The following is a 24,613-nucleotide window of genomic DNA, read 5'->3' on the forward strand; positions in this document are numbered from 1 at the left end:
TGGCATTGCTGTGGGGAGGGGCGAGAAATGCGAGACACGCCTGGCGGCCGTGAAAAGTGTGAAGCAGGGGGCGGGGAGGAGAAATGCGACCTAAAATGAAAAACACATTATAAACCACGAATATGGCATGGCAGCGAATGGGGAAACTGGCGCAGAGACTACCACTCTACGCACCTGCTCTGCCACTCAAACACCATCCGGCAAGATCAGTGACATATACTGGAAATGGCATGTCTTTATTACAAAAGGTTGGTAGAACTACTATGGGCGACCTATACACAGAGGGCAATTTTATTACGGATAATGATCTCAATTTCATCAGTAACCAGACACTCCTCTTCAAGTTCACTTACCATAGGCTGCGGGGAGCTATCAAGGACCTATACGACATTCCCAGTAGAAACCCCAACATTGGCAGCACTGCAAATGATCACTAACCTGCACAATGCACATATGGTATCCAAATTATATAAATTGCTACAAGATGATATTGCAGGAAACACCAATAAATTGTTACAAGATGATATTGCAGGAAACACCAATAAAGCAAAGGATCGATGGAATGCCCAATTAGACCCACCACTGCAGGAGGAGGAGTGGAACGCCTGCTATGCAATAATCACATTACTTACACCAAACGGCAACGTACTCCTCATTCATTACAAATACATACACCTGTGCTTATGAAAACTTTCCAGACTTTATTGCCACTCCTCGCGGAACCTGCTTCGCGGGTCCCGCTTCGTGGGGGGCCTCGAGTAACATCTGCAAACCTTGGCCGTGGAGATCATCGTCTTTTCACTGTGGGTGTGTGTAGCGAGCAGGGCTGCAAGCGAGTTGCGGGCTCAGGACTTCAAGTCCCAGGAGCGCCGCCTGCCCGAATTGCCAGCACCTGGGCCGCTCTCCCTGCATGCTCCTCCCCTCTCACTTTGTCCATATAAATATATCCATCTAGTCCCGCTGCACGGGAGCGACCGGGAGAAGCCCGGGACAAGAGCGGGACCGTCTGTGGCCATCAGGGGCCAAAGGAGGCCGGGCTGGGCCAGGTCTCGAAGTTCTAAAATCTGCCTCTGTTGTACTCAGGTTAGTCGGACTCCTTAGTATCCCTCACTATAAGATTTTATTACAGTTATGTCTAACTCCTTACCAACTTGTGTCGGAGTGTCGATCCTTGGGCCCCTTGACAAATACTTTGAGAAAGCAAATAAGGAAATAGATAAAGAACTCCTACTAGCTGAGAAGCGTGCTGAGCGACGCCGATCCATTGAACATTTGAAACAGAATCCCCTGCCCCCCTGATTGATAGAAGTTCTACTCATGATATAGGAAGTTCTGGTAGGTCGGACAGAGATGTCGATCTATTCAGTACTGACCACCTACCTAGTATTTTTCACGACCATAATACTTCTGCTATTAATACTGGTATAAATAGCGTTGACAACTGTATTAGTCCTCCTACTTCTTCTAATAGTCTCATAGTCCTAAACACCCCAGTAGCCCCAATCATAGCCAATCAATCACACTCATCTCTGTATAACCATTTAACTGACAGTGTAACCCCTATCAAGTCAACTCCTATACACAAAACAATGCCTACTCAAAGTAAAAATGGCAATGGCATTAAATCCATGAACCTACGTAGGGTGATTTATTCCCCGCCTAGGAAGAAGAGAAGAAAGGGTGGGGCTAAAAGGAAAAGTTCTAATAATCAAGTTTCTCCTCCTCCGGTAGAAAGACTGAAAACTAATATAACTGTCCCGTCCGTGAGGGTGGTTTCTCCAGGGTCTCTTATTCATCCCACCCCTCCAGCCATAGATCTATTACTGTTTTCGAATAAAGAGATGATAGAATTTTTAGATCAAATTTTAAAATCCTATATGCTCCCCCTTTTGGAGAGAGTTAGGATTTTGGGGGAGAAAATGGACAATCTTTTAACAACTGCTGATCAGAATAAAACTCACCATCCAATGAATTGTAATGACCAGCCTCAATCGAAAGACCAACCTTCCACTACAGTATCGACCCAGAGTAAACCATCTCAAACTAATGGAAACCCACCCAGCAAAAATATTAAAGCCATCTCAACACCCAAACCAACATTAGCAAAAGAGAAGCATGTGCCGGTCTCTAATAAACCGATCCCCATCATAAATAGTCAAACTTTGCCCCCTGTGGTTGATAAAACTAAAACCTTTTCCCAAAGGAAGTCCTCAACTCGTAGGAACACAGTGGACCTACCCCCTGAATCGTCTAACTTTGTTATTGTTTTGACTGGTGTTCCCCCGATCACAAATGGTTCTCGTGTCTCTAATGCAAACTTGAAGAATAAAGTTATCTATTGGCTGAGAAATAATAGACCCCTTCCCGCCCACTTAAACGGAGATATTATCTCAGTAAGAAGGTGTAACTGGGTGGGTCTCCGTCCAAAGGACACAGAGGGCGACATTGTGATTATCAATTTTAGGGATCCCAGAGTTGTTCCTTACATAAGCGACTGGTTCCCAGGAAACAATGAAGGAGGTGTATCTACTCGAAATTTGAGTTATTTCTACCCAGAGCCCATGCTGAGACCTCCTATCTATCCTAGTGCTATTGGATACACTCCCTTCCTGACCATGTCAAAACATTCATCTCTCTTCCCTCATCCTACCAATAATCTCAACACCACCTGCCCTCCTATCCGCCGCCATTATCCACCCAGCAATTTCCCTATAACAGTTAACCGTACTAACTCTAACTGGTATAATGATTATTGGAATATTCCACTGTCGAACTTGTATGAACCTTTGTCAGGGATGGATTCAAATGATTGACTTGACCTCCCTTTTCAAGTTTCCAAGGTCAACTTAGATTGTACAGGTACTTCTATTACCTCAGAAATGGAATTCCATTATGGAGTAATGTCAAAGGATATGACAACATATTGTGGTAGAGAAAAGTATGATTATCCCGGTGGGGTACGGGGTAGGAGCCAGGAAACAGAAGTGGTATCCCAGGATGCAGCAATTGCTGAGGTAGACGACATGGTGATTGGTGACCACAGGGGTTGCAAAATGGGGTCCGGCCATCTGAGTCGGTAGTTCATGGGGTGGCCGAAACCGAGAAAAGGAGTGATGATGTACACCCAGTAGTAAGTTTAAATATTGGGGGTAAAACGTACGATGATACAGAAAAGGACATTAGTATCTCTGGGACAGTCTCAAGTGGTACTAAGTTTGGCTTCTGGAACATTGCTGGGCTCGAGTCCAGACTGTGTAACACGGAATGGGTTGATTTCATAAACCAAGGTGATGTTTGGACATTCCAGGAAACCTGGGCACTCCCAGCGGTGTTCCTAGCAGGTTATCTAAATTTTAGTAAACCAGCAATTAAAGGCAATAGAGGGCGCGCTATGGGAGGCCTGACTACCTGGGGCCGTCAGTTTGGGGGTGTAAGAGCTGATGAGGTATACACTGATAGCCCCAACATATTGACGGTTAGAATAAGATCTTCTAAAGGCCTCGATATCCTGTTGATTAACATCTATGTTAGGGGTACCCGGGGTGGAAGGGTTGTACCAACCCTCCACATCCTGGACAACTTTCTTTCCGGCACACATGTAAATGGTTTTACGGTTGTAATGGGGGATTTCAACTCCTGCTTTGAACCCTTGAGTGTAGGTGATGGTTTACTTACCGAGGCTGAGGATGTGGGCCACAGTAGAGGATATGGTGGTCTCAACCAGACCCGAAAGTGATCATGATCCGCTTGTGATGGAACTAAGGGATCACAGCTTTCTGGGGCTAGAGAGCTGTTGTCTGAATGTTGTTCAGAATGAAGTTGTCCTTAGTAATGACATGAGAAGGGTGCGGTGGCCAAAAGTCTCTGTTGATGTTGAGGCACGCAAGGAGATTAGAACTCTGGTTTTAAACTCTCTGGAAGAAATCTCTTGTTGTGAGTCTCAGGATGATATTAATGTAAAAATCACTAATATCCATACCAATTTATTTTTAGAGTTAAAAAAACTATTTGTCAAAACCATTTCCAAGCAGGGCAGGAGGGAAAAACAGAAAACTCTATCCAGGTTTTATGAGGACTGTCGTCGAACTCATGGGGATTTGTTTAAAATCAATAAAGCTAAAAAACCTTAGCTTAATAAAGGACTGTAGGAAGGCTTATAATAATGCAAGGCATAAAGCTAAGTCCAACTGGGATGAGGAACGGTGGGCGATGTTAACTGAAGCATGTAGCTCTCGGAACGTGTGTCAGTTTTGGCATCTATTAAAATGGGGCAAATCACAGGAAGACCGCCCAAGCCCCGCCTCGGTTGGTCAATCCCAGTGGGTATGTTTCTTTGAGGAACAATTTAAGAATTGTAGTAAAACACTGGATCACATTCCAAATCTTATCCCAAGTCCCCCACTTAAATTTACAAGCTGTGAAGTCAAACATATCCTGCTAGCCATTCCTAGGGGCAAGGCACCCGGTCCGGATTGCATTCCTGCCGACCTATTCCAACAGGATCAGGACCTTTGGGTCCCCTACTTAGTTCATCTGGCAAATGCTTTAGCCTGAGGTGCTAAGGTCCCCGAATCTTGGTTTGGGGTAGAAATCCTGCCCATTTACAAGAAAGGCGATCGATCGGTTCCTTCCAACTACCGGCCGATCAGCCTAATTGATGCGGTCCAAGAAATCATAGCCCGCCTTGTTCTTGGCAGGATTCAAGATTGGATTGATGAGTTTAACATTCTATCTCCACTCCAGGCTGGCTTTCGGCCACATGTGAGTACTCTGGATCAGGCCCTTTGGTTTATTCTTCTTTATTGGAAGACTGTTACCATAGGAAAAGGTAATCTTTATGCAGCTTTTGTGGACTTAAGGTCTGCATTTGACCTTGTCCCAAGGGCCAAGTTGTGGGACTGTCTAGCGAAGTTGGGTATGCCAGCTCCTCTTTTATGCCTATTGGCTAACCTTCATGCCCACACATATGCCCAAGTACGGTGGGGTAAACCCGGGGAGGTAACAGATAAATTTCCAGTTGCTAAAGGTGTAAGGCAAGTGTGCGTTTTAGCACCCACCCTGTTCTCTTTGTATATAAATGGGGTCACTCAATATTTTGCCAATCAGTCTACTGATGCCCCAACCCTCGCTGGACTGAAAATCCCACTCCTCATGTTCGCAGACGACACTTTTTTAATATCCAAGACTAGACAGGGCCTCCAGCAGGCTCTGTTAAGGTTTGAATTGTTTTGCTGCGAGCATGAGTTAGAGGTAAATGTGTCTAAAACAAAATTTATGGTATTAAGAAGGCACTCTTCTATCACAGCTAGGGTTACTATGGGAGGTACACCTCTGGAACAGACAAAGCTGTTTACCTACCTCGGAGTTACGTTTAGTGAGACTCTTAGTTGGGCTCACCAGGTTAACCTAATGGCACTAAAGCATATGCAGATTAAAGGAGCCTTGCTTAAAGAACATAAAAGCTCCTGTTCTAGGCCCATGGCCCCCTTAATAAAAATGTATGGCATGAAGGTTTTACCATTTGTCCTATATGGAGCGGAGCTTTGGGGTCATTGCAACCTTGATTCTTTGAAAGTTGTTCAAAATAAATTCTTAAGGCTGGCCATTGGCCTTCCACAATCCTCACCTCGGCTTCCACTACTGTATGATCTTGGGTGTCAGCCGGTGGAGGATATGGCTAGATTGCGCCCAATAGCCTTCTGGCGTCGCCTTTGGACTACGCCCGAACTCCAGATTTATGCGAGATCATGCCTGGAGGTTAGGGATCTTCCTGGCTCCTCAAACATTGGTTGGTTCAAGGCCCTAAGAACCACCCTATGTGCTATGGGATATGAGAAACTTTGGCTAAACCCTGACACTGCAACTTTTCCCTCCAAGAAGGATTTTAAGCTGCAATATTGGGATTGGGTGGTGAATATAAGACATTCTGGACAGACAGATACTAACCTCACTGGCATATTCCTGGTTATGAAAGACGTCTCCAGCTTTGAAAATTATTGGGATGCAATAACTAAGCCCCTGGACCGCAAATTGTTTCATCAATTTAGGGGCGGCTGCTTGCCTTTAAGGGAGTTTACTAAACAGTGGGGTAAGGGTGGCCCGGGGCAGTGTCCTAGGTGCTCAGGGCAGGACGAAAGTGTTGATCATTTCCTTTTTGTCTTTCCCCTGTATACTGCCCCTCGAGCTAAGTGGCTAAGACCAGTTTGTAGGAATCTGGGTAATCGTTCAGCAGCAGTTGCCAGAAGATTAATAAAGTCTGACCTAACACCCTTAATTGTAATCGGAGTAGCGAAATATCTAGGTTGGGCTTGGACCCTTAGAGCCAGATTTATTATTCGTCTTAGGCTGTAGCCCACACTTATAGAATTGCTATTGATCATGTATAATTGTGTCTCTGTAAAATTTGCCTGGACTATCACGGTTATTAGACTAAGGACCATTTTTAATTTTTAATGACTTTCAATGAAGTATTGTATTTGATTCAAATTGGTCTTTGACCATTTTATATTTCCTTCTTATTATATGAAATGTACATGTATTTTAGAGATTTGTAAACTGTGTTACATGTCTTTCATGATTTAATTATCGAATAAAGACTTCTTGAAATTGAATTGAATTGACTAACTCTAGCGTGAACAGAAGCTCTGGGCTCCAATGGGATTTAGTTTGTCCATCTTAGAAGGAAGAGGATGACAGAAAGCCGGAAGAAAAAGCTCAGTCATCAAAAACAATCATTTCAGGGAGGAAAAAATGTCCAACTCTTAAAACCATTATCTTGGTTTTCAGTTTCTAAATGCAGAAAATCTGCAGACAACTCAATTCATTCATCAGTTGCCCAATAACGTCGCTTTTAAGCCTTGGTGCAAAACCCTATTTATTTAATAGGAACATAGTCAATGTGGTGCTAGTCAGAACTTGATACTGAGCAGATGTCATGAATGGGGAAAAAAAGCTTTCAAATGCAGGTGCATAATGTTAAGCTCCAGCGTACCAATTGATATCCAGAGCTCTCCACTACAGTCTCATAAAACCACTGATGCAACTTACCCTCAGATAGTGCGCCAACCCCAGGTTTGCAGAACTTGTCAATATAAAGGGAACATGGAGGGTGAAAGGTCTCTACAGCGATGAGCATTCAATGGGGTCTAATTCCAAATTACATTTTATGATGCTTTTGTTCATTGATAGTTTTCTCACAGGAAACTTGGATATGTTCTCATTTGAAATATGATGACTATTTTCTGGTGCAGCAAAACCCTCTGTAACAGTCCATGTCAGTGAAGTCCAGCCATTTTACTTAGTAGTAGCATAAATTGGAATCCTAAGGTGTTTGTTCATGCCTCTGTTTAAAGTTAACCTTGTGCAATGTGACAGGATTGCATTCAACCCTCCTCTTGGTAAATGTTTTTACCCCCACCCCAGCCCCCCACCCCAGGAGGTCTTTAGATTATTTAGTTGACTCTATGCTCTCCTTTGTACTTGATATTAGTGTTTTGGAAGAATGCCCATGGATTATTGTTGTGGGAGATTCTAATGCTAAAATCTCGAATTGTACCTGTATGACCCTTGAAAATTCAGAGTTGGATGAGGTCTGGAGTATACCAGAGGCTACTTTACCTGGAAACGTTAGACCATATAGGCGGGTCTACTTTTCCTGGAATGCCTGAGATTCAATGACCTCACCGCCTTAAATGGCAGCTTCCATGAGGATTCCCAGCGTCTTCTACTTTTTATTCTTCCCAAGGGCTACCATTAAGTCGATTATGTGGTGGTATCTTACCAGATGTTTGGTGTTTGTACTCTATTTGAGAACTGATTTAAATGAACAGAGTATTCTTTCGGTGGCCATTGATTTAGAGTTTAAGGTGCTCAAGTCCTGGAATACCAGAAATGACACTATTATTAATGAGTTTTATATCCCAAGGTGTGGTGCCCCCTAGTTGGAAGGGAGCGGTTGTCAAGGCCCTTTTGAAGAAGCCTAGCCTGGACCCCGCCGACCTTGCTAATTTTAGGCCCATTTCTCTGCTCCCTGGCCTTAGCAAGGTTGCAGAGAAACTTGTGAATAGGTGCCTTTCAGGTTTTTTGGAATCCAATTCCCTTCTGGGTGATTCCCAAACAGGTTTCCGACCTGGTCAGGGGACGGATACGGCCCTGCTGGCAGTCGTGGAGAATGCCAGGAGCATTTTGGATTCAGGGGGATCGGTGGCAGTGATCCTCCTGGACCTCAGTGCGGCATTTGACACCGTAGACCACCAGGTGTTACTCCAACGGCTGTCAGGGGTGGGGGTCTCCGGGATGGCCCTGAAATGGTTCGCGTCCTTTTTGAAAGACCAGACGTTTGACCTTTGGGAAGGCCATGAGAAGTCAACATCTGTTCCTCTCCAGTGCGGTGTGCCACAGGGCTCATCGTTGAGCCCCACACTGTTTAACATTTACATGGCCCCACTAGAGAGTGTGGTGCTGCCACTGGGTATCAAGATTATCAGCTATGCTGATGATACCCAGTTGGTGGTAGGGCTCCCCCAGTCTGCAAACCAACCCGACCGGCTGCACACATGTTTATCCAAGATCTTTACCTGGATGTGCAGCTCAGCACTTAAAACTTAACGGTTCAAAAACTGAACTGATGATGCTGGGGAACTCCCCTCCCTCCCTATCCCCGAGCAGCTGGCCCAGCTGTCTGGGAGCGGCACCCACCCCCAAACAGGAGATTAAGAGCTTGGGGGTGTGGCTGGAGCAGGACCTTTCTTTTAAGACACACGCTAAAAAGACCGCAAGCGTGTGTTTCGGTCTGCTCCGGTCTGCCCGGAAGATCTTACCTCTACTCCCGATGGCCTCTAGGAGGCTACTAATCCAGGGACTCATTATCTCCCGGCTGGATTTCAGCAATGCGCTGTTTCTGGGGGCTCCAGAAACAACTCTAAATAAACTGTAGCAAGTACAAAATGCCGCTGCTAGGCTCTTGACGGACCTTTCCAGACGCCAATCAGCTCGCCCTGTGCTCAAGGCGCTTCATTGGCTCCCCGTTAGAGAGAGGGTGAATTTTAAAGCACTCTGTATGGCCCACAAAATCTTGCAGGGGAAAGGGCCACCTATCCTACGGGAGATGGTCCAATCCTACAAGGCCCCCCGTGCCTTGCGCTCAGATCACCTACATCTGCTGCAAGTTGCGAGAGTAAGGAAGGCCAGGACTGGCGGCAGAAGATTTTCCATAAATGTGGCAACATTGTGGAACTCCCTTCCGTTATACCTGCGCTCTGAATCGAGTACCTTACGATTTCGCAAACTTTTAAAGACCCATTTGTTCCCTGCCTAACTCTTTTGTCTCTTGCTATGGTGCGTCTATCTGGAAGAGCGCGGGGATGCCCAAGGGTAACCAGGCGCGATATAAAACTCATTAATAATATAAAACTCATTAATAAAGGTAAGGGCACAGTTTTATACTTGGCCTTTATTGATTTATCCACAGCGTTCAACAGAGGTGTCTCTCTGAGCTGGGAAACTACGCTAATAGACAATTTTCTAAAAAATAAACATCTCTAAGAGTAATGTTCCGGCGTTTAGGTTTCGGGGTTGCGGAATTATTTATTTTATTTTTTATTTTGTGTCTCTTATATAGCGCGCAGCTACCCCAACGGGGTGTCCCGGCGCTTCAGAGGGTGGGATAGCTCTTTATTCATGAGTGTTAGCAGAACAGGTATGTTTGTAATGCCTTACGAAAGGGGAGTTCTTCCTGGATTGAGCAGATAGCCTGCGGAAGTTTATTCCAGAGGGAAGCGGCGCATGTTTGAAAAGTTTTTCCTCCTGATCGAATCTTTTTGAATCTCGGAGTAGTCAGGAGGTTTTTAGAACTGGATCGCAGTGATCTGATGTTTTTATAGGGGCGTAAGCAGGAGGAAAGATATGCAGAGCCCTTCCCCTTGATTGCCCTATGAGTCAATGTAAAGGCTTTGAATCCCACTCTTTTTTGTATCGGTAACCAGTGGAGTGAGCGGCGATGTGGGGAGATATGTTCTCGAAGGGAAATCCCACACACTAGTCGGACTGCCGCGTTCTGTACTGTTTGAAGCCGGTGGCAGAGGCCTGCAGCAAGTCAGATATCCAGACCATTGGCATATTCCAAATGCGATTTAATCAAGGCTTGGACAATAGTTTTCCTTGTGTTATTGGGTAGGAAATTAATAAGTTTCTTGACCATCCTTATTTTAGAAACTCCAAGATTTTTTTACAGACTCTTTGGGGGTGGGAGGTGTGCTCAAGTCATGTGGCCACCACAGATTAGAGTCCAGGGGAGATGATTGGTGGAAAAAAAGGACTTCTGTCTTTCGAATATGCTACTTACCAGTATGCATTTGTTCTTGGCATGTAGGGCTGCTGACATTCATATCTGTGCATAGATCGCCGCCAAGTGTTGGGTCCGGATGGTTGCACATTGTTGTCCTGGAAGAGTCTTCGAAGTATCACAAGATAGGTGGCTCCTCCCCTGGACTACAGTGCGCATGGGCATCCTCTCCATCCTCAGATTGTTTTTCGCCATTGTGGCAGAGATGGAGTGTAGTACAGTAAGTGATGACCATGCTAAGAGTAATTCTGAGTGCTGCAGCCGCTACAGGCGCCGGGGAGGAGGGCGGGCGATATGCTAATTGCACAGACATTAGGAATATATATATATCTAATCACGTCCATACAGTATATTGCCTTCTACCTCATATCTATTTTGTTGTTATTACTGCTATTATAATGTCTATCTGTAATTCTTTCCTTGTTAAGCGCTCGGATACCCACGGGTCTTGTCCGCGCTATACAAAACACTATAAATAAATACATGCCAAGAACAGATGCATACTGGTAAGTAGCATATTCGGTCCGAGGCATGTGGGCTGCTGAATTCATATCTGTGCATAGAATATATAGCAGTCCCTCTATTAGCGGCGGCTGCCTGTGCCAGCCGCAGCAGTCTGAAAAAATGTTTTTAGAACAGCCTGTCCTACAGCTGCCTGCTGTTTGGAGTGCACATCTACGCAGTAGTGTTTGGTAAATGTGTGTATGGTAGACCATGTGGCTGCTCTACAGATTTCCTCTAAAGGAATGTTGCCAAGGAAAGCCATGGATGCCCCCAACCTTCGTGTTGAGTGGGCTCTTGGGTGAATCGTTAATGTGCGCTTAGCCTTTTGATAGCAAATCTGTAAGTACTTAACGATCCACCTGGCTATACCTGCTTTTGAAATGGGGTTGCCTTTGTGTTGTGGTGAAAAGGCAACAAACAGTTGTTTTGTCTTCCTGAAATCTTTTGTCCTATCTATGTAGTACATTAGAGTTCTTTTGACGTCTAGTGTGTGGAGCATTCTCTCTGCCACTGAATCTGGATTCTGGAAGAACACTGGCAGTTCTATAGTTTGATTCATATGGAACTGTGAAACCACCTTAGGCAGAAACTTAGGGTTAGTGCGTAGTACCACCCTGTTGGAGGTAATCTGTATGAATGGCTCTTGGATAGTTAGTGCTTGAAGTTCACTAACTCGTCATAGCGATGTGATTGCTATTAGGAAAGCCACTTTCCACGTTAAGAATTGTATCTCGCATGAGTGGAGAGCAGAGGTCTTCAATCTGTGGGGCGCGACCCCCAGGGGGGTCGTGGAGTCCTTGGAAGGGGGTCGCAGATTCTGTCAGAGTGCAGTTCCTGGCTTGGGCTGATCGAGGGTTCTCACGGCAGAGGCCTGATTCACACCGAGGTGTGAAAAACATCAAAGCCTCATTAACAAGTAAAAGGTATTTTAAAGACCTGTCAAGTACTTGGTGTGGCTGTGTATGTGTCCCTGAAGCAGTTTCGAGCTGGGGGAAGGGGGGGGGGGGGACAGAGGGGGGCTGGGGGAGCAGGCTGTAGTGAAGCCCTTTGAGGTCAATGGATATTGCGCGCCTGGAGCTGTGGGTCCCGTGACACGTTCCCCCGCCCCCATCAGGGAGGCGGAGAGATGCCCTCCCATGATCGGGAAAGGAGGAAGACGACGCAGAGAGATACTGCCCCCCCCTCATGACAGGGGCACAGAAAAGGTGGGTGGATGAATGATGGATGGATGGATGTAAGGATGAAGGATGGAGGATGGATGGATGTGTGAAAAGCTGGGTGGATGAATGATGAATGGATGGATGGATGAAAGGGTTGATGGTTGGATGAAAGGATGGATGAAAGGGTGGATGGAAGGATGAAAGGGTAGATGGATTAAGGATGTATGGATGGATAAAAGGTTGCATGGATAATTGATGGATGGATGTGTGAAAAGATGGGTGGATGAATGATGGGTGAATGGATGGATGAAAGGGTGGATGGATTAAGGATGTATGGATGGAAGGATGAAAGGGTGGACGAATGGATGAAAGGGTGGACGAATGGATGAAAGGGTGGACGAATGGATGAAAGGGTGGATGGATGGAAGGATGAAAGGGTGGACTGATGAAGGATGAATAGATGGAAGGGTGGATGGGTAAAAGGTTGCATGGATGGATGTGTGAAAAGGTGGGGGATGAATGATGGGTGGATGGATGGATGAAGGGGTAAACGGATAAAGTATGGATGGAAGGATGAAAGGGTGGATGGATGAAGGATGTTTGGATGGATAAAAGGTTGCATGAATGATGGATGGATGTGTGAAAAGGTGGGGGATGAATGATGGGTGGATGGATGAACGGGTGGATGGATGAAGGATGTATGGATGGATAAAAGGTTGCATGGATGAATGATGCATAGATGGATGTGTGAAAAGGTGTGGGGATAAATGATGGGTAGATAGATGGATGGATGAAAGGGTCGATGGATGGATGGATGGATGAAAGGGTGGATGGATGATGGATAGATGTACGGATGGAAGGGTGGATGGGTGAAGGATAGATGGATGAAGGATAGATGTATGGATGTAAGGATGAAAGGGTGGACAGATGAAGGATCAATGGATGGATGAAAGGATGGATGAAGGGATGAAAGGGTGGATGGAAGGATGAAAGGGTGGATGGAAGGATGAAAGGGTGGATGGAAGGATGAAAGGGTGGACTGATGAAGGATGGATGAATGGAAGGGTGGATGGATGTATGGATGGATACAAGGTTGCATGGATGAATGATGCATGTATGGATGTGTGAAAAGGTGGGGGGATTAATGATGGGTGGATGGATGAAAGGGTGGGTGGATGTATGGATGAAAGGGTGGATGGATGGATGAAGGATGGATGGATGTATGGATGGGAGGATGAAAGGGTGGATGGATGTATGGATGGATGGATAAATGATGGATGGATGTGTGAAAAGGTGGGTGGATGAATGATGGGTGGATGGATGGAAAGATGAAAGGGTGGATGGATGAAGGATGGATGAAAGGATGGATGGATGTGATTAGGTCTAACAGGCGCATTTATGGTTGTCAAAAGTTGATGATGAGGAGTACCAGTTTCTAGAAACTTTTGTCGGAAGGGGGTCCTTACCCCTAAAAAGGTTTACAAGGGGGTCTCGGCATCAAAAAGTTTGAAGACCTCTGGTGTAGAGGCTCAAAAGGTGGACCCATCAGTCTGGTAAGGACCACATTCAGGTTCTATACAGGTGCCGGTGGGTGTCTGGGAGGAATAACTCGTTTGAGTCCCTCCAGAAAAGCTTCGATGGCAGGCACTCTGAAAAGTGAGAGATGCTGCCTGTTTTGGAGATAAGCTGCTATTGCGGATAAATGTATACGTATGGAAGCATAGGCCAGATTGCATTTGTATAGATGTAATAGATAACAGATGTTGTGAGTAGATGCATCTAGCGGATTAATGTCGTTGTTGGCACAATAAATGACAAATCGCTTCCATTTCGCCGCATAACATGCACTAGTTGTGGGCCTCCTTGCCTTCCTTATGATATCCATACAGTCAGGAGGCAGGTTGAGGTAGCCAAATTCTAAGACCTCAGGAGCCAGATCGCCAGGTTGAGCTGGTGCGGATCTGGATGCTGAATGTCGCCATGGTTCAGCGTCAACCACGGAGAGTTCTAGAAACGTGGTGTACCATGGTTGGCGTGCCCACGTTGGAGCAACCAGGATGAGAGTAATCGAGTGCTGCCTCTGTTTGCGTGCCACTAGCGGTATTAGCGGTGCTGGGGGAAAAGCGTACGCAAATATGCCTGACCAGTTCATCCATATCGCATTTCCCTGCGACTGTGGGAACCTGGCGGCAAAGCTTTGGCATTTTGCGTTTTCCCTTGTGGCAAATAGGTCTATCTCTTGATGACCCCACTGCTGGAAGTACGGTTGTAGTACTGATGGATGTATCTCCCACTCGTGCATCTGGTGGCTGTGCCTGCTGAGCAGGTCCGCCATCTGATTGTCCTTGCCTGGGAGGTGTTCTGCCATGAGGAAGATGTTTCTCTGAATGGCCCACTTCCACATGCTCTGAGCCAGATGAGACAACTGTGGAGAGTGTGTACCTCCCTGCTTCTGTATGTAGTACATGGCAGTCATGTTGTCCGTCCGGATCAACACTACTTTGTTGCACAAATGTACTTTGAATGCTTTCATTGCCATGAAGATTGCCATCAGTTCCAGAAGGTTGATATGCATCTTTTTCTGCTGTGTTGTCCATAGTCCCTGCACTGTGTAGTGGAGTGCATGAGCTCCCCATCCCTGGAGAGATGCGTCCGTCGTCAGTATTATCTGTGGTACAGGCTCTTGGAACGGTCGGCCCCTGCAAAGGTTTTGTGGGTTCCACCAATGCAGAGAGCTGTATGCGCGACCGGTCACCAACACTAGGTCTTTTCATTGTCCGTGAGCCTGATTCCACTGACGTGCTAAGCACTCCTGAAGCGGACGCATGTGTAGTCTTGCGTGCGGGACTATGAAGATGCAGGAGGCCATCATGCCTATAAACTGCATAAACACTCGTGCTGGAAGCAAGTGCTGTGGTTTGAATTTCTGTATCAGCAATTGCATGCTGTTGACCCTCACTGAATTTGGCTGTGCTTTGGCTGCCAGAGTGTCTATTGTCGCGCCCAAGTACTGCCGTATGTGGGCGGGCTGAAGGTGGGACTTTGGATAATTCAGTGAAAACCCCAGATTGTGAAGAAGGTGAATTGTGTCGGACATGTGGGGGGCACATTACTGGGCAACCTTTGCTTGGATAAGCCAGTCGTCCAGATAAGGGTAGACGTGAACGTTCTGTCTCCGTAGGAGTGCAGCCACTGTCGCTAGGCACTTGGTAAACACCCTGGGTGCTGTTGTTACTCCGAAAGGGAGGACTTTGAACTGATAATGCTGATCCTGAATGGTAAATCTGAGATATTTTCTGTGTGACGGGTGTACCGGTATATGGAAATATGCATCCTTTAGATCTAGTGTTGCGAGGAAATCTCCCTGACTGAGTAACGGTAGAACCTGCTGTAATGTGAGCATGTGAAAATGTTCTGACAAGATGTATTGGTTTAGGGGCCTGAGGTCCAGTATGGGTCTGAGGGACCCATCCTTTTTTGGGATCAAGAAGTACAGCGAGAACACCCCTGTACCTTTTTGTTCTACAGGCACGAGCTCTATGGCTCCTTTTTGCAGCATGCTGACTACCTCTTGCTGCAATAACTGTAAGCTGCCTCACCCACCTGTCTGTAGTGATGGATTTCCAGACCAGCAGGAACTGTTGTAGTCTCCCCCCGACCGGTGTTATATGGTCGGGGGGGGTTTTAGTGACAAGACGTCACTGTTTGTTAGTGGCGGAGGATCGGGAGTTGTTGTTTCCACGGCCTCTGCCCTTGGTGCTGTTTCCACGATAGCCACCCCTATTGTTCTTGTTGTAGGTGGTCTGCGTGCCTCCTTTACTGTATTGTGTCTGCTGGGACGCCTGGCCTCTGGAAGCTCCTCTATTGTTGGAGCGACGAAAAGAACCACCCCTGAACTGCTGCAACTGTAGAGGCCCCATAGACTTTGCAGTCTGTGTCCTTTTTAATTTTTTCTAAGGTGGTGTTCACTTCTGGGCCAAATAAGTAATCAGGGTTAACTGGCTGATTGAGTATGGTTGTTTGTATCTCAGCCAGGTGTGTCTTCGTAACATAATGCTTGTATTAATAGCCCTGGCTGCAGTGTCTGCTGCGTCTAGCGCACACTTAATAGATGCGTTGGATATAGGTTTTCCTTCTTGTATTAGCATTTCTGCTGCCTCCTTATACTCATCTGGCAAGTGTTTTAACAGGGTCTCAAGTGTATCATAATGAGCCCTGTCGTATCTGGCTAAGAGTGCCTGTGTGTTGGAGATTCGCCAGACATTGGCCGCTTGAGCTGCCACCCTTTTCCCTGAGGCTTCTAGCACTTTAGATTCCTTGTCAGGTGGAAGAGCATCACCCGTGGTCAGAGAGTTCGCTCTTTTACGAGCATTTGAAACAACCAGAGAGTCCAATGGCAACCGTCCCCTGATATATGTAGGGTCCACAGGTGCTGGTTTGTATTTTTTTTCAATCCTGGGGTTTACCTCTCTTGCCCTTGTAGTCTCCTTAAAGATGTCCCTACCGTGTTTCAGGACACCTTTTAGCATGGGTAGAGTCTTGACAGTTCTCTCGGAGGTTGAGAAGGTGTCAAATAAAAAGACCTCTTCAATAGGGTCAGCATGGAGTTGGACATCGTGATTTTTTGCTGCCCTCTAAATAAGTGCGTTAAACGCAGCCGTGTCTTCTGTAGGTGAGGTTTTAACAGCATAGATATGACTGTCAGGGTCATTTTGTGGCTCCGCTGGGTCAACAGTGTCTGTCCAGAGTTCAGTGTGGTCTTCTGGATCAGTGTCTACAGGATAACTGTAATCCTCATTGTCATCATCCCCTACATCTACATCTGAATGTGCGGGTGAAAAAGGAGCAGGTTCTTGTCCATATTGTTGTAGAGGTTCAAAAAGAAGGTGATGTTGCAGAATCCCTTTTTTCTTTAATGGAATTTTATACGACTCCATAGGCTGTTCTGGGGCGATCTTTCGCTTGTAAATGGAAAGTCTACCAGTCTCCGCGTCAATGAATTGCCTCGACTGATCTTCCTGCAGAGGTTGTCGATGCTTTGTGGCCCCTTCAGTAGTTGTAGGCTTTTGCCCCATGGACACCTTTTTGGCCACTTCAATGCCTGTCTTAGGGGCGAACGCCTTAGGTGTCACTGGTGGCGGTAAGTATAAACTTAAATCGGTGCCGATGCCTTTGGAGTCTTACTGACTGTCTTTGGGGGTGGAGTGGCCTTCGGTCCGACAGCTATAGCTTTCTCCTTAATGCGCTGCAGCGAGTCCAACACCTACTTTGAAAAAGAGGCGGATGGTTGTGTTGACTCGACGGGGTCCTTAGAGCCACTGCTTGTTTTGGGCTCGAGGTCTTTGCTGAACTTTGCTTTGTCGAGTCGATGCTTAGGCTAGAGAACGTTCTGTGTTTCAGTCCTTTGTTTATGTCTACGGTCTTCGGCGCCAACTTCTTTGGGTCGATGTCCTTGACCTTCTTTTTCGGTGCCCCGGCCTTCGGCTCGACACCCTTTAGCAACCTCTCCGGGTCGATAGCACTCTTGTTTCGTCGGAGCCGATGGTTCAGAAGCCTTCGATCCGATCAAAGTAAGTTGTACTTTTGGTTTAGATTTTGTTTCCAGTGCTTTCGGTTTTGTAGTCACCGATGTTTTTTGTTTCGATTTCGATCGGTCAACCGATGGCTCTTTTGAATTGTCCGTAGCTGGGCCTTGAAGCGAGGCTGTAGAACTATGCGCTTGATCTTGGGTAAGGCCTTGTGGCGATCCCTCAACCTGAGCCTTATAGAGTGTTTTAGTCTCGGCCCCCATACCAACGGTTGGGCCTAGCTCCTCGCTCGAGCTATCTTCTACGGCCCCAAAGGCCTCATCGTCGTCTCCTACCTCGTCGACGTCTTCATTTTCGACCATCTCCTCATCCTCTGCGTCATAACTGGAGTCAATCTCTGATGCAGGATCAGACAGGTTCCCTTGAACCTCTTGCTCGACCCCCTCATCTTCTTCAGCATCGAAGATGTTCACCGGGTCAGGTGCTGTCTGCTGGGCTTCCTTCCACGCCGCGCGTCGAAGGCGAAGTGTTTTCTTGGATCGGAACCAAGAACAAGCCATACAGCTGGCTTCATCGTGATCCGGAGACAGGCAGTTGTTGCACACTGGGTGGACATTGATGTGAGGATACTTGGAGTTGCAAACGGGTCAACTCTTGAATGGGCTCCGTTCCATCATCGATCGTCGATAAGGCCTCTGGCGTCGACCGGGCCTATTGTGCTGAATAGCCACGCGGCTCTTCTTGACGTCCGGCTCGAGGATTGAGCTGGAACGAGTACTCGGCACAGATCGCAAAGACAATACCGACGATACCTAGAGGCCTTTTGGCCAAATATAAAGTTTTCTATCGATTCCGAACTTGAGTTAACAAATATACATCCGAACCCAATGGCGGAAAAAAACAATCTGAGGATGGCGAGGATGCCCATGCGCACTGTAGTCCAGGGGAGGAGCCACCTATCTCGTGATACTTCAAAGACTCTTCCAGGACAACAATGTGCAATCATCCGGACCCAACACTAGGCGGCGATCTATGCACAGGTATGAATTCAGCAGCCCACATGCCTCGAACCCAGCATTAAGTCGGAGACAGTTCTCATCCATCCAATATGCGACTTTGCGTAAGCAGTCTTTTAAAGGATCCAATGTAGACTTAGATGGTATCATAGGAAAATAGCAGTTGGATGTCATCCGCGTATGAGGTGGCTTTGATTCAAGATTGAGCAATCAGCTCGGCCAGGGGGGAGAAATAAACATTAACAAGAAGGGGGCTCAAGGAGGAGCCTTGAGGGGCTCCCCACTTGAGTGGACGGTTTTCTGAGGTGAAAGGAGGAGTGTAGACCGTCTGTGTACGGTTGGACAGAAAAGTAGATACCCATTTCAGGGCCTGGCCTTGGATGCCTTTCGAGTGTAGACGGTCGATGAGGACAGGATGAGAGACTGTGTCGAACGCTGCTAATAAATCCAGCAGCACCAACACCACCCTCGATCCTGCGTCAAGTTTCCATCGAACAGCGTCAGCCATCTCGATTAGTGCCGATTCCGTGCTATATCCTCGTCTGAAGCTAGTTCTGCCAAAGAACTATCAAGAGAGATCTCTTCAAAATCCGAAAAAATCTGGGAAGGTTCGAGGCTGGGATTTGGGTACACTGGTGGGTTATCAGTGAGGTCGGTGCGGTTATTGCAGGGAAAAAAAAATCATAAATGGTGGCAATTATTTCCTCAAAAAAGTCTGATAAACGATATCGGGGGCTGTTGTAGGAGGGCCAGGGAGTTTGTAAAAGATCTTACAGTATTGAAAATTTGTCTCGCAGAACCTTGGGCTCTGTTAATTTTTTCCTCTAGGTACTGTCTTATGATCAATAATCTTTTTCTTATAGTTTTTGAGAGCTGATTTATATTTTAGTTTACTGTCTGGAGAGTATGATTGTCTCCAACGTCTCTCCAGGCGTCTACAGGCAGACTTACACTTTCGTAGTTCATCTGAATACCAGGTTGAGGAAGGGACAGAGCGGAATGTTTTGATAGGCCTAATAGGAGCAATAGAATCTATAGCAGAGGAGATCCAGTTGTAGAAATTATTCAACCTGGAATCTAAATTGATGGCCTCCATGGGGGTGGTTGAGGCCAGTTGCACTCCTATGCTATCTGAGGAAATCTTACTCCAGTTACAACCAAAGGTTTTAGCTGATACTTGTGGTCTTACTAGATGGGGTAGAGTAGTGGAAAATGGGATAAAAAAAGTGGTCGGACCAGATCACAGGGTAGGGAACACCAGCTGTAAGGTCTGCAAGGTTGGATCATATGAGGTCAAGAGTGTGACCCGCTTTTTGGGTAGGACAGGAGATCAAAGGGGTTAGTCCGCCATCTGAAAGTGTGGTGAGGAAATTAGAACTTGTGGGGTCGGAGGCGTCCTCCACATGGAGATTAAGATCTCCGAGTAGAGTGAAGTTGGCGTAGCAAGAGCTAGCCTGGAGGACTTAATCCAAGAAGTCCGGAAGGAAAGAGACCTTTGACTTAGGGGGGCGGTATACTAATAAACCTGTAAGGGTGGTGTTGGCTGCTAGATTGATACAAAAAGGGAGTGCTTCTATGGATTCCATTTGATTATAAGAAAAAGAGGAGATGGTCCATAATGATCTAAAAATAATAGCGATCCCTCCGCCGCGGTTGTAGCTTTGTCTGTTAGCGCAAAGAATGTGATTCTCAGGGGGAATGGCAAGGGACAGAGCAGGGTTAGTTTTATCTCCTAACCATGTCTCCGTGAGAAAGAGGATATCCCATTTGTTATCTGAAAGGGATTGAGCTATATCCAACGAGTGTTTAACAAGAGAGCGGCAGTTAATGAGGCGCGCTTTGATGGTAATGTTTTTACTAGAGGTTGGGGCCCGTTTAGTGCTACCTTTAAGAGGACAATGAATCACAGAGGTCCTTTCTGCCTGATCGTATTTACAGAGCATGCACGGGAAGGTGCGGGTTGTAAGGTCATAGGGGATAGCATGAAGGCAACCACAATGCTGTTGCCTTAATTTAAGTAAAGCTCTTTTATCATACCTAAATGGGGAATGTGTAATAGGCTCGGCATAGTGATTAGCCACGGCCGCGTCCTGGTCGCGGACGGGCGCAGACGGGCAGGACTCTGGAACGACTCCGGCGCAGATTAGGCGCGTCCGCTGTACGCGTCCGGTGCGCGGAGACATGCCCTTCCCTTTTTATGCTGTCCGCTAGGGTGCGTGGTGACTCTTCCCCAATCAAAGATGGCCGCTATTGAAACCGAATTAAATTAGGAAGGATTTATATTGGTTCTTGGGGAACGATAAGTTGGAAGTGGTAAAGATGTAACCCTATCTTGGTAGAATTATTTCCAGTAATTGCTTAAATAAGAATCAAATCAGTAGGTGTGGAAGTAAGGCATTATATCAAGCTTCAGCCATTCACAGACTATAGTGTTGTGGTCAAAGGGATTTTGCTCATGTCCATGTTTTGGCGTTCTAGAAGATTAAAAACAAGCCTTCACGGAGTTATGCCTTTGAAGTAATGAAGGAGCAGTATTGGTCCTTTTTTAGAAGGTTGAAGGAGCAATCTGGCGACAAATCTAGAATTTCAATTTTTCAGCTGTTCCTTTTGCCCTTTGGCTTGAATTTGGGCTCCTCCCCACAAATGTGTTTGCTATTGCAGTTGTTAAAAGGTGGGGGAAGAACTTACTGAACAGTGACTCGTGCTCTACAAGTGCTGCACCAAAATAGGAGATATTTCATAGCTTGAAGGGAAGAAGTGCCCTCTTTTAAAACCATAAGAAAGCTCTGGATTCGTTCGAAATTGCTCAGAATGAGGTGGCGCCCCTCCTGAAGCTTATTTTAAAATATCTGATAAAAAAAAATTCTACTTATGTAGTTAGCTGGAAAGGGACACAGTAATTTGTGCTCAGTACGCTTGGAATGAAATTGTAGTTGAGAGCAGTATTTGTAAAAACCTCAACCGTATGTTCTATGAAACCTTCCCCATGGTGTGCGTAGAACTGTTTTACTGCTAAGGTTGAATTTACTTCCATTTCGAATTCACAGGATCATGGGAAGGTATACCCAGGGATGAAAGGTTCTGTGACCCTTGTTGGAACTACGTTCAAAATGTAAACCATGTGATATTGGTTTGTTCTCTGCTACGCTCACTGCGCCATTAATTGCCAAGATCACTGTTTATAAAGCACAACATAACTTCGGCAGCGGAGGCCACAAGAATGTTTTTCCCCCCAATCAGAAATAGATTGTACAAAAATGTATACATGTTTTAAATATGTTCTATAGTGTAATTTCATATTAACTGTATTCGGCTTTGCACTTGTGGACTAGGCATTATCCCTTAAATATGATGTATTGCATAATATAAGTACTGTATTAGCATTGCAAAGTAGGTGAATTTATTTTTTCCTGCGTTTTTCCTTTGCCCTTTTGCACTATTAATCTGCTGTATTTCACTAAGAATGTATAGTTTCCTGTACAGTCTAAGAATCGCATTATAATGGTTGACTGTCCCAACTGCGGATTTGCACTTTTCTTAGAGTACGTTGTATTCTAAATGGCGTCGTCCTGTTTTTTTTTTTTTAATTCGGAAAATTTTTAGACTGTATGTATTATTCCTTGTATAACTTATACCTGTATTTATGTGGACCTCAGTTTCTAAATTATAATAAAAATTTGAACTTGAATGATGCTTACCACTGCTGCTAAAATCAGAAGAAATTTGGCTGTAGCTTGTCAAATACACTGCTATGGATTTTGATTTAACTAGTGTAAAGATGCCACTGTAGTGGGGTCGTTTTCACACATGCATGAGGATGAAGAAACGTGTAGAAAGCCACCAAGACAAGAAGTCAAGCAAGTGTTCTCAAGAGGAATACATGAAAGGAATAATCGTTTCAAGCCTAGGGATAGGATCTTATTAGCACCAATCGCAGATTTCCTTTCTCTTTCAAGTTAATGTGATTTTCAACAGCGAGTATATTCTCCCCACTGACTCCCACTAATCCACTTCCAAAATGTCACCACTCCTTTTCATTACTTTGGTAACAGTAAGATGGCCTTAGATATTATGACACATTTCTAGAGTGCTTCAAATTGCATTTACATAGCTTGCAGAGATAAAACAGAACTGTGATGTCAATTTCATCAAGCCACAAAAACTCTCCTCCCTATCCAAAGAGTCTCTTACTGAACATACTGTTCCATTCTGCATGTTCTTGGCATCGGGCTTCTTGCGAACAGTAGTAAAATTCCATTCAGGATGAGAAAGATTCTCCTTGTTGCTGGATTCCCTACAAAAATGACAAAAAAACAGTACGAAGTTAAGGACACCAACAGCAATGAGGTTATCCTTTATGCTAAAACCTCTATGAATTGCTGTCACTAGACATACATTCAGGAATCTATATGAAAAACTATTAAAGACCTAGCCAAAATAGCACACATTGAATTAATTAAGTGGTATATTTCAGGTTTAGCAAGGAACAACATTATCTCTAAAATTCAATAGCAATTGGCTTTAAACTTACGAGTCAGAGTCCCCAGAGTCTGAATCATCATCACTGTGGCCTTCCGCCTTCCATCTCTTGAACCTATCAATCAACTCTGTCAGATAGGAAGTCCTCTTGGCATTCTTGACAATGAATTTGTGCTTTAGCAGTTCTTTAGCAGTAGGACGCTGCATCAAAAGTAGACAAGTAAAAACTATGCACAGACTGCACCACAGATAATTTAGTGACCAGCATTTGTAAATCAATCTTGCAATGAGCTTCAGTGATTTTTTCTGTAATTAAGGCTCCACATACTGTTGAGTCACATGTCAGGGATACTAAAAATATTTAGTGCAGTAATCATGTTCTACTGATGCAGGTCAGCCAGATCAGTGGGGAAACTGTGGTAACCGAGCAGCACAAACAGACAAATTGTCATAATAATGGTCTTGCATACAAAAAGCAGCACTAGACTGGCTTGAAATAAAGATGCACGTCAATGCATCCTTGCTACAATGGAGATTTACAGCACAATGCTCACTTTAATTGCTGCCTACCCCTGCATATGAGCGGTTTATAAGAATCATTCATAACAGTGGCTTTAATGAAGTAAAAATCGCAAACAAAAATTCAGAAGACAACATTCGAGGTAAATCGTGTCATTGAAAAGAATACGAAATACTCACAAAAGTAGGATCCTTATTCAAACACGCATCAATAAACTCTTTGAATGGTTTGCTGAACTCGCCTAAAAGGGTTGGTGGATTATTTTTTGGAATAAGAAAGAGAACTCTCATTGGATGCATATCAGAATTAGGCGGCTCCCCTTTGGCAAGCTCAATAGCAGTAATTCCCAACGACCATATGTCAGCCTGCAAAATACAATTAGAAATAAAAATACAAAAAAACAAGGTCAATTTTCATACAAGAAGTAGAAGGAAAGATACAAAAGTGATGGTAAAAGCACTGTATGACAATCAACTTCTGATGAAATAAACATGCTCAGTCATGTAAAAAACATACCATTCATTGTTCAACAACTTCATTTCAACTATGATCAATTCTAACAGAGGTGTTGAGGTTAAAAATAAAATCATACCGCAGGTCATACTGAGCGTCGATAGGATACCCTGGAATGGAGAAGTGAGGAGTGGTAGTGGACATTATGGTTTGTACACAGATGTTCAAGAGATAAGCATGCAACTGGAAATAATTGTGCTAAAGGTGTGCAGAGTGAAAAACGGGCATATTTGAGTTGGAGGAAAATGATATATTTCAAGATATTTTGAGCTTAAGTGGAAGACCAAGGTGGAGGCATCAACCTGACGGTACTAGAACAGAGAAACAAGGAACTGGTAGCAGTTCGTGTTCTCTGTAGGTTCAGCTGTGCTAGGGATACGAGCAGCAGAGCAGCTTGGGATGTATAGACAGCAGGGTGAAGGCATAAACCGATCTGTCAACTAAGCTGAAAAAATCCAAGTTGAGACCTCTGCCCCAAAAGTATCTGGTAGTGAAGTATTGGGTAGCGAGTGAGGACTTTACAAAGAGGAAGTACTTTGAAGTGTACATTC

The 24,613-nt window shown here is 45.2% G+C and overlaps 1 protein-coding gene across 4 annotated transcripts in view; it reads right to left on the minus strand.

The window, feature by feature from the left end:
- Positions 1 to 24,613, minus strand: part of STK26 (serine/threonine kinase 26) — a 234,213-nt gene that overhangs the window by 44,699 nt on the left and 164,901 nt on the right. For 2 of the 4 annotated variants that reach the window (XM_086918710.1, XM_086918713.1), the window contains exons 6-8: positions 23,729 to 23,914; positions 23,082 to 23,230; positions 22,742 to 22,844 (exon numbers count right to left, since the gene is read on the minus strand). In XM_086918710.1, coding sequence (XP_086774836.1) covers positions 22,742 to 22,844; positions 23,082 to 23,230; positions 23,729 to 23,914 — 438 coding nt within the window. The remainder of the gene's footprint in view (positions 1 to 22,741; positions 22,845 to 23,081; positions 23,231 to 23,728; positions 23,915 to 24,613) is intronic. The other 2 variants (XM_086918711.1, XM_086918714.1) reach the window with 1 other exon arrangement.

This window comes from Lissotriton vulgaris, chromosome 4_1 (genome assembly GCF_964263255.1).
Source record: "Lissotriton vulgaris chromosome 4_1, aLisVul1.2, whole genome shotgun sequence".
Lineage (NCBI taxonomy): Eukaryota > Metazoa > Chordata > Amphibia > Caudata > Salamandridae > Lissotriton > Lissotriton vulgaris.